This window comes from Alligator sinensis, unplaced genomic scaffold (genome assembly GCF_000455745.1).
Source record: "Alligator sinensis unplaced genomic scaffold, ASM45574v1 scaffold969_2, whole genome shotgun sequence".
Lineage (NCBI taxonomy): Eukaryota > Metazoa > Chordata > Crocodylia > Alligatoridae > Alligator > Alligator sinensis.
The window spans coordinates 576,328-586,864 of record NW_005842481.1 but is presented as its reverse complement, the minus strand read 5'-3'; the positions used below and the strand labels follow the sequence as shown (position 1 = coordinate 586,864).

At 41.3% G+C, this 10,537-nt stretch overlaps 1 protein-coding gene across 1 annotated transcript in view; it reads right to left on the bottom strand.

Moving 5' to 3' along the window:
• Positions 1-3,141: 3,141 nt before the first annotated feature.
• The window catches only part of BLOC1S4 (biogenesis of lysosomal organelles complex 1 subunit 4), a 7,733-nt gene continuing 337 nt past the window's right edge, over positions 3,142-10,537 (bottom strand). The window contains exons 2-5 of the mRNA XM_025212753.1: positions 10,283-10,354; positions 8,986-9,087; positions 6,504-6,638; positions 3,142-3,987 (exon numbers count right to left, since the gene is read on the bottom strand). Of these exons, the coding sequence (XP_025068538.1) occupies positions 3,886-3,987; positions 6,504-6,638; positions 8,986-9,087; positions 10,283-10,354 (411 nt within the window). The 3' untranslated portion in view covers positions 3,142-3,885. The remainder of the gene's footprint in view (positions 3,988-6,503; positions 6,639-8,985; positions 9,088-10,282; positions 10,355-10,537) is intronic.

Here is a 10,537-nt window from a genome sequence, read left to right as displayed (position 1 = left end):
TGTAGTGGAGCCACTTCAAAAGGAGCACAGGAGGAAGTGGTTAAAACACAGGGCTGGAAAATCATAGAGGTGCAAGTTCAATCCCCTTTGGGGTAAGGAGGGCCTAGAACTTAGCTCCGTGGATGTCATAAACATTTAGCTACTTGGGCTAAAATATAGGACGGCCCGAGTCCTTGTTTTTGGGCTTGTATGCACACACATGTACATAGAACATGTATGCTCATTCTCCACATACAGCTTATGCATCTGCAGCATGGAGGCTGGGCCAAAATGCCCAAATATGTGGCTAGGAAACTGTAATTTAGATGCACAAAGTGAAACAGAATTTCACCCTGTGTGTTCAAACCTGCAGTCACAGGGCTGAGAGTATCCCTGAAAGATGCAACACTTCTGACTCTATTGGTACTGCAAAATGGTCTGGAAAATACAGACCATTTGGGAGATATAGTTAGTCTGAAGTCAGTAGAAGGCAGGGCAGATTTCCTATATATACTGCCTTCTACTGACTTCAGACTAACTACATTTCCCAAATACAGTGGCAATCCAAAGCAGCAGTTGGAGGCTACAGCGAAGGCGACTGCAGCTGGAGACCAGCTGAAGTTTCAGAAACCTATCACAGAGGGAGCAACGGACACTGGATGACCAGGAAAGGGTACAGTAGGCAAAGGGCAGAATGGTTGAAGTGAGAAAGGCGAAGGCATGGGTTTCAAACAGACTTACCAACATGACCTAAATTTGAGCCACCAAACTGTTGCTGTCCTGTGGAGAAAGGGGTGACACAGACATGTTTTTAAATGCTCTTGAATAAACTTGTTGCCTGTGAACATTTCCCGTGCTTTTTACAGACAGGGAAAGGCCATGGAGGCCTTCACTAGAGCAGTGTTGCTCAACCTGTGGGTCATGACCCAAAAGTCAGTCATAAGAATATATGAAAGGGACATGAATGAACTTTAGCAATGGATTCTCCTTTAAAGGAGAAAAACATGGGAAACTGCAGTGTTTCCCTTGCAGGCTGGCAGAGTTTCATCCTGCAAGGGGAAGCTAGGCCCCCCTCACCCCACTCCCTTCCCCTGGCCCTCACAATGGGGGAGCTAGGGCCTGTGGACAGAGGGTCGGGAGTCAAGGGCACTGGGTTGGGACTGGCCATTGGTTTACAAATGGGCCCTGGTACAAAAAAGGTTGAGAACCACTGCATTAGAGGACTGAGAAGGATTGTGGCAGCTATGGACACTTGCTGACCTTATTTATAGAAGCCTGAATGGGGGTGGAGTTGCTATAGGAAGATGTGTCAGCTGCTTCAGAGAACAACTGTGTGTTACGTGATAAGTTAGATGCAGGGCTGGGTGATTAAAAGAACAGAAAGTTTAAAAATCATAAGCAGTTTACACAGGCAGGTTAGGTGCCTTGCTTCCAACTCCCCAGACTGAAGGGGCAGGAGACTAGGTGTGGCTTTTCCCCTTCAACCTGTTCATTACAGATGGCTCTGTCTGGAATACAACTTCTATAGGAAAGACCAAGTGGAAGGAAACTGAAGCACAAGGGAAAGGTCTTGTATGTCAGAACTCAACTAGAAAAACTGAAGCTGTTTGGAGTTCTTCCAAATTAAAGATAGCCATAGAGGCTAGGAAAATTCCCACATAGTGGCAAAGCAACTGCTTAGGGAAATGAAAAATAAACAAAATTTCCTTAGTTTAGGGCATCAGGTTGGCCACTCAAGATGTAATCTGAATTTGGGGGAGACGGGTCAGAAGCACACTTTTCTTCTCTTGAGCTGGTGGGGAAATAGAAGAGTGAGCTTAGGCGGAGGCGTGGGATTTGATTTGACTTCTCCTGCATAAGGAAACTACTTCTTGCACGGTAGCACTGACAATTTCAACAGGAATTAGGTGCCTAATTTTTCAGTGCTTTAAGGTAGTTTTATACATTCCTGCAACGTGAACATGTCTGAAATGGTTTAAACACATATGCTTCTGCCTTGAGCAGAGGGCAGGACTGGATGACATCCTGAGCTCCCCTCCAGCCCTGCTTTTTTACAGTTCTAGGCAGAAGTTTTGCGAGTGTCTGTGCTACCTTGCTTGGCAGTCAGACGTGGAAGAATTTTGATGTACAGAGAAGGAAGGATGCCACACTGTCCTGATTTTAGGTGGGCTGAAGCAACGATTTAGGACCTTGCCCCAGAGAGGTGAAGTGGCAGATAAACACACTATACATCTATAATTCCACTGAGCCTTTGCCCGTGTATCTCCCGACAACAGAGGAAAGTTAGTGACAGTTAACCAGTGTTGTCCCTCACTTCTCCTCTTGGAAGGGTGGGAAACATAGCTACCCTTTCCTTCACACAAGCCCATGGAGCTTTTCCAGTTTCCTCTTACTAAAGTGACATTAATACTTCATTTAGACACTCCTACTAGTGATAATGTATGAAGCAGAAGAAAAAAATTAAACTTTCAGTTTCTAGGGCAGTGGTTCTCAACCTTTTTACACTCAAAGCAAACCTTGTTAGACTCAAAACCCCCTTTAGAAAATTTTAGCTCTTAGATTTCACAAGTTTCTTGACTCCAGAAAAATAATAGAGCAATTTTTCTGTTGCAAAAAACTCAGAAAGACCACAACAGGTCAGAATGTTCTTGACATTATGGGTTTATCTTGTGAATTACATGTAGGTGCTTGCACACCTAATATCCCTGCCACACCTTGGTTGAGAATCGTTGTCCTAGGGGGAGTTTCCAGGACAATGGCTAGGGAAAAAAATAACTTACTTAGAAACATGGTCTGGAAGTCCATGAGAGATCAAATATGACAATGCTAATACTGTGGATAAAACTCACCTTCCAGAGCTGAATTACAGTTTAACAAAATGCCTGATGAGTTAAGACCTACAGTGTGGACATTACCAGCTAAGAGGAAGGCATATCCCCTAATTACTTACCATTAACAGCAGCACTCAAATATTCTTGGACTTCTCTTATCTAAATACTGACCAGCCCTCCTCAGCCTCACTTCTAAACTGTAACTGCATAAGATCTCAAGTCCTTAATCAGTTCACCTCTTCCTACCCCGACAAAAAAACTAAGTATGCTGTCTGTTGTATACATCTTTGTAAAACTGATGTGGTCATAACCATATTTAGAAAAATCCATAAAAGTATTTAAACTTTAATTAAATCCATTAAATTACAAGAGCTTTGGTAATCTCATATATATAATTTTGGCAGTTATTTACAAAAGTGATGGTTGTAGATAAGTACCAAAGAGAATGTTCAAGTTCAGATCATCAAACTTGATATTCTACAACAATCTCATTTACTGTTTTTCCTCTGCAGAGTCTGCTTGAGTTAGGTTAGAAAACAATTGGAGCTCTTACTCCTATGTATATTTAATACAGTACATTTCTTCCCCAGTTGTTGTGGAGAAGAGGACCCAAGACATTGCTTTTGTGCTTCTCTTTACTCAATTACCACATGGCTACTTAAAAAACAGCAACCTTGTGGGACAGATGTAAGAGTGACAGCAGCATGGAATCTAAAGTGTTAACAGTACAAACCAGTGTATTTCCTATTTTATCCATGTTTGTAGAGAAGGGTTAAAAATGCAAAACCCTTTGCAGGAGTGTGTGTCTTTACTCATTCTTTTCCCCCACACATCTAACAATTTCAACACCTGAAAGTTTATAGCTCTGTTTTAGGAAGACTTCTGAAATCAATGCATATATATAGTACACAAAATAACCAGTCTGCTTATAATACTGTCTGAGGACAGTGGCACAAAATCAGAAAGGCAGTAATCCAATGATATGCACAGAAATGCAGCAGCTTTGTGGCTTGCACTTCATTTGTTCACTTGACATTTTTTCTTCTTGAGGATTCATGTCAACCCTAAAGCAGTCTCAAGAATAAGGTGGTTCACTGAGACAAGTAAAGTAGTCTTCAGTCTTGAAAAGGGCTGGAGGTTCATACAGGGTCTGAGGTTGCCGTGAGGAAGACGATTTCTGTAATTTAGGCAAAACATTTTATTTCTACCCTTTTTATGAATTACACCTCTTACAGAGCTAACTGTACTGCAAACCTGTCACCACACACACCCCAACAGGTTTGATACCTGGGTCATTCACCAGATCATGGTGTGGAATTATTTAGTTCACTAACTCTTAGACCTGGACCTCAGAGTATCAATCATGACTACCTGTTGAATTAGGATTCTCCAAAAGTTTCTCTTCTTGGATTCATGACAGCAGTCGATCAAACAGGTGCAAAAAAGTTTCATTATAAAACACATGGGGCCAATGCTAAGAACAAGAACAACTTGTCTTGCATGTATACTTTGTTACCAGAGATTAATCTTTCTAGCTGTAGTTCAGGCATGTCTGGCTTCTTCCCTGGCTGGGTTGGGGAGAACAGGCTACACTGCCTGTAGCATGTTCCCTCTGGTCTGAGTTAGGCTTCCTAACCTGTCTCAGCCTATTAGTTCCCAACCTATTAGTGACTGCATCTAAGCAGCCTCTCTTGAATTTACCCCAACCCCTCCTTTTTCTGCAGTCAAGCCTTTCTAAATATTTAGAATATTCTTTGAAGTTAGGCTCATGTTAAAGCAGAAAACATGCTAGCTAAACTTCAGCCAATCAAAAAAAATCCCCACTGATGGCTCAATCGTTCTTTCCTCTGATGCTGTCATACCTCAGTCACTATTTTAACTTTGCTGCTCACTTTAATAACCTCTTTACAACTTCCTTTTATTTACCTTTGCACTTAACTTAGGTAACTGAATAGGCAGCCATGTATAAACATAAAAATACAAATGTGTTCCCCATTCATGCAGGCTAAAGTTGAATCAAGCACTAAACCTTGCCTGTATTCACTTTCACAAATGACACAACTTCTCTCTCAAACTGCAAAATTTATAGGAAGAAAAAATTCCATTGTATATTTATTATATCTACCTTCAGTGCATATGGAAACCTAAAACACTTGCATATGTTACTGGCTAACATGAGAACTACCCTTAATTAACAAAGGCACCAAAGTAAAACAAGCAGGTGGAAGGAAGAATTTTCTCATTTTATATTCCAAAAACAATACTTCTTTCACTGAACTTCTTGATCAAGTGCATGGGATATTTTAAAGTACAATTCCAAAGCACATAATAATTAAAGCAAAAATAGAATTGCTATTCCAGTTGGACTATATCATCTAAAGGTAGCCTATGAACTTCTTTGGAAAATGCAACTGGACAGTGCTGTACCGAATGGCTTACATATTAAGAAATATGAGGAGACTGTTTAGTTTCCCCTTAGTTTCTGGATACATACACAGATCTGAAGGCCTGAAAAATGGCATGTCACTGCAAAAAAAAAAAATTAGTGAACACCCATGCAGTAAGGTTTTTCAAATATTTAACTTGTTGTAAACCAAATTTTTCAGATAGATCAAAGCTGTTTTCTCCAAGGATGAAGCTCAAGATAAGTGTAATGCCCTCTGTGTACTTGGATTTAAAAACCTCCATTTTTTAATATGGAAAAAAACCCCACTTCACTTGTCAAATTATTGTAAACCTAAACTTTTAGTTAACTTTTGAAAAAACAATTCACAGGTGGGCCAAGAGCTTAAGTAATTTTATTTTAAATGTTTAAATCGATTGGCTAAAATATGGAGATTCATTTCCTCAAACACAAATGAAAATATGTTTCCTGTTATTACACTCAGGTTCACTACAATGCTACAACTATCAAGAGAGCAAAACCAAGGACTGCCACAAAATTAACTTTCTACCAGATTAAATGCTATTTTCCTTTGAAAGAAACAAGGCAACTTTAGGATGTCATGTAAAAATAACATCCTTACCTTTAAATGGTTTGGGAAATGTGACTTTTTTTCCCCTTCTCTTTATTCCTCTGAGGCCCTTAGATTGGAGGCAGCACTTTGCAAGATCATTTTTTAGTCTGTGCAGGCTCTTCCTACCTGCTTTGCATTTTGCTGGAAGTTAGTGATATTTTAATGAAGGTTTGCACTTTTGGTGCTTGGTTTGCAGGGTGTTCATATGGAGGCATGAAAAGGAAGTTCTCTAAGAGCATGAACTCAACAAAAAATATGATTTTACTCCTCTGCTCTAAAATTTTGCTTAGACAGAAAGCCAAGCTTGAAGCTTCCACTTCAAAGTCAGATCTAAGCAACAGCACCCAAGTCTGCCATTCCAGGTAAGTAGTTTAAACCACTCTGGGTACATCTACACAAGACGCTATGGCACTATAGCAATATGCTACAGCGCCGCAGTGTCCCTTAGCAAAAACCGTGATGCTGCTGGTATGTCACTGCAGCCTCGTTATAGCACGTTGCTGCAGCGACATTATGGTCAAAAATAACTGCATGGCTGGCATGACACAGTACGGGCTGTTATTGTGTCATCTTTTAGTACTTCCAAAAGGAAGTACTAAATGAGGTGCAGTAACAAAGGCGCTGTGTATCAGCCATGTGTAGACGCACCCACTTACAGCCAGAGAGGAATACTTACATTAAGAAATGACGGGACACTGATTGTGTGCAAGATTTTTTTAAAGGTGTTTGGAAAGGTGCCCAGATCTGTTTCTGCCTTTGCGACTCGTTCTTCCATTCCAGCCACATTATTTCCAACCATTTTTACAAAGGCCTAAGTTGGGTAAAACAAAACAAAACGAAACAAAAAGGAAATATCTATATTAACAACATGTAAAAACATTTTCCAGGTAGAATCCTGAAAAAGTTCATGTTATGTGGAAACTGGGATAGGATTCAATTTCTCGACAATTATAGGAAGGAGAGGACAAAAATCCTCGCTGCCACTTTTGCAGATTTCAGAAATACATGGGCTTAGAGTCATCTGTTGCTTAATGGTTTAACATGTACCAGGAAACTGAGGCTTAACGTGTGCTTCCAATGTAACAATAAAACAGACAGTTTGAATCATTCTGTCTCTTTGTATCTTATACTGGTAAAATCACTATAGCGACACTGAAAAAAAAGACATTTGAAACCACATTTATTACATTGAGAACTGTCACTGTAGTAGCTGACACGCTGCATTTACTTGCATACCACACCTTTCCCCCAAAAAATCAGCCTTCCAAAGCTGGGGTGCATGCCTTAACTAGAGAAGCTGATTTTTCTTTGCTGGAATGGAAGCATGGAGAAACAGTGCTGAAAGATGGCTGCCAGGTTTACTCAAGGCAGCAAGCAACCTGATCTGCCAAAAACTGTTGACCATTTGAGAACAGTTGTGAAAGGGTTAACAGTAGACTTTCCCTCTCCTGCTTGCTGTCCCAGAAACAAGCTGACAGCCATTTTGAAGCACTGCCTTTCCATGACAAAGCCAGCAGTAGGCCATGACTGAAAAATATTTTTTTTCTATGTTCTGCTTTCCAAAAACTAAGGTATGTGTCTCATTTGGGGATGCCAGAAATATGGGTTCTGCAAATGTCCAAGATTTGGCTTACAGAGCCTTTCCTAAAGTAAACCTCTCACTTAATAACTGAGGTACATGCTTCCCATTGCAACTGAAAAGGAGTTTATCTAGTATACTTGAATACATGTACAGCTGTATTTTTCTACCACATCTACCAATTTATGGCAATTGGGATCAGCAATCTTTCCTGTTCTGTGGAATAGTTCATCCAACTTTCAAGACATCTATCTCCTACACTAACCTTTTTCCTTTGTAGCTCCCCTTGTTAGTGAGGAGAATACTTTTTGAAATTCAATGATAAGATGATGATCAAGCACATTTTCCATTTTCTCCTGTTTCATTCCAATTTCTCTCTTATTTGCAGTCAGAAGAGGATCAGTGTCAAGGATGACATTAAGCTAGCAGAAAATAGGTCCCTTACCATTTTTGCAATACTGCTGATAAGCACTGCTGCTCCATATCATTTATCCTTCCATTTAGCTAAAAAATGTCAACAACGTTCTCTCATGTTTCCCTGTCCCTTTGTTCTATAATATGCAATGCACCATTATTTGCCTATTCACATGTACCATATCATCCAAATGTCAAACAACTTTAGTTACTCCTTACCCATTCCAATTTTGAATTACTTGTTTAGGTTGTAAAACAGCTTACTGAATTAGTCCATTTCTCCCCCTGCAATCTCTATTACCCTTTTCTTCTACTCTTCTCGTGCTCTTCCATGCTGATAGTATGAGAAGCTTCTAATCCACAACTCTGTCTGCATGGAAGTTTATCTGCATCTCTATTTGAAATTCATTTAATACCTTAGCCATCCATATATTTCCTTCTCGCGCATAGGCAGTATTTCCAAAACCTGGTGTTATATACAATCCTCAGTAAAAATGCTTTTGTGACTGCCAATTAACTAAATTAACCAAGCATAATAAAAGTAACCCTTGATAAGGTAAAAATGTAGGAGAAAGTGTAGAAGTGATACATTAAAAAACTGTTATGGGTTGAGGTAAATGAAACATTTTTCTGTTCCTACACATTTTTCTACTTGCTGTTGGCAGTCAGTTAACAGCTCCCCGCTTTCCTATCCTAAAAAAAGAAAAAAAAGAAAACCCTGTATTTGAACATAGGGATGCTAAGAAACTAGAACAAAACTGGTACTTTTTTTTGTTTGGTTTCAGGTCTGTATGCACTTCCTGCAGTTCTGACATTTAGTGTAAAGCAACAGTAAAATACTAGCGACTGGTATACATACATATTGCTGGATTCTTAAAAACTATATATATATTAAAGACTATATACATATTAATATTATATTCTTAAAAACTATATACATATTAGCAAACACCTAGTGCTCTGACTGACACAAGGCACACCCTAAGAAACTAGAAAGACAGTGAAATAAGATGTTCAGTACTTTGGTAAGAGTCACTGCAGGAAACTTTTTGAAGCTTAAAAAGGAAGTTTGGAATTCTAAAGGGAAAAAACCCAATTAAAATCCTATTGCCGGTGTCCCTTGAAGAACAGGACTGTAAGCATCAGAGGCAGCAAATATAATTACCTCTAGTTTGTCAATCTTCCTATAGATCTGTCTCATTTCTGTTGCTTTCATATGAATCTGAGGTACGCTTTCATGAACAACTTGGGAGGAATCGTTGCGAATCTAAAGAAAATTCAAAACAAAAATTCAAATTCAAAATTGTGATGTCAAGTGAATGCTATGACTAAACCCGTGGATAACTTTAGAATATTCCAATACTAAAATCAATGAAATCTAGTAAAGCCACTAGAACTTGACAGCTGTAAACACACCGGTGCTATTCATTACAGGTGCATACAAACGTAGGCTGGATTTACATTTTAAGCGTTTCAAATGGAACAGAGGAACAAGGAGGAGAACTAGAAGGCAGAACTTCATATTCAAAGATGACAAAGGACTTAACAAAAGTTGAGATGATGGTTATTTTATAGACTGGACAAACCGAGGCACCAAGGGTGTCAACTGATGTCACCTTGCTTCTGAGAGAGAGTCTGTTGTCCCAGGGCTGTACAGTGTGTTTAAGTATCTGCGGCATATGCGAGCTAAAATGTCATTTGGCCCACTGGGCTCCTCCTGGATTGGGAAATTTGGCATCTGGGAAGGGGTGGCAATTAGGGTGTCTATACTTGTGCTTTAGGGTGGGGGGGGGGTGTGCTTTAATTAGAGCAGTTCTGAGAGCTGCTCTAATTGATGTGCCCGCAGCGTCACGCACACTCAGGATCCTGTGCTTCAAAAGAGCAGTGGGGGCTTGTTCACTTTAGTTCAAATGCCCCCGCTGCCATCTTGAAACATGGGGACGCTGAATACATGTGACACGGAGGCTGCTGGAGCATGCTAATAAGCATGTGCCAGCAGACTAGACTGAGTCTGCTCCAATGCCTGCTGACTAGCATGCACCAGAGCAGAGCTCCATCACACACATAAGTGCCCTTAATGTGGCCACCCTCCCCCACTGCCAAACTCCCAAACCTCAAGGCCGTTCCTGCACAGCAGTGTGTGTGTGTGGGGGGGGGGGTTATACCCCCTTCCTTCATATTCAAATCAGGGTTGACTTGGACCTGAGTAAATGTGGTGCTTTTGTTTGCTGCCTAGAAGAGTGTCCGGGCAGGGGAGCCCCGTGTGGACTCTCCGTTTCCAAGGGCCGATGAGATGAAGCTGGCAGGGCAGTGCCCAGGGAAGGAGCCTGTCTGCAGCCAGGCTGAACTAGGAGCTCCTGGGGCCCTTCCAGTCCCGCTCCTCCCTGACCAGTGTAGCTGGGTGCGCTCAGGCCACATCCCCTCCCCACACAGGGTCAGGCTGAGCGCCCCCCAGCACCTACCATGTCCAACATCCCCACAAACTCGTCCACCCGCGTCAGCAAGTCTTCCAGGCTCTTGTCCAGAAGTTCCACCTGCAGGGACAGAAATGGGTTAACCTAGCACTGGCGGTGACGTCACTCCCCCCTCAATGGTTGCCCGGGCTCAGGCCCCCACCCCCGGTTCTGCTCTCTATGACGTCGCCCGCAGCCCCCAAAAAGCCAGATCCCTTAACCCCTCCGTGCCCGACTCACAGGCCTCCGGCCGGGTCGAAGCGC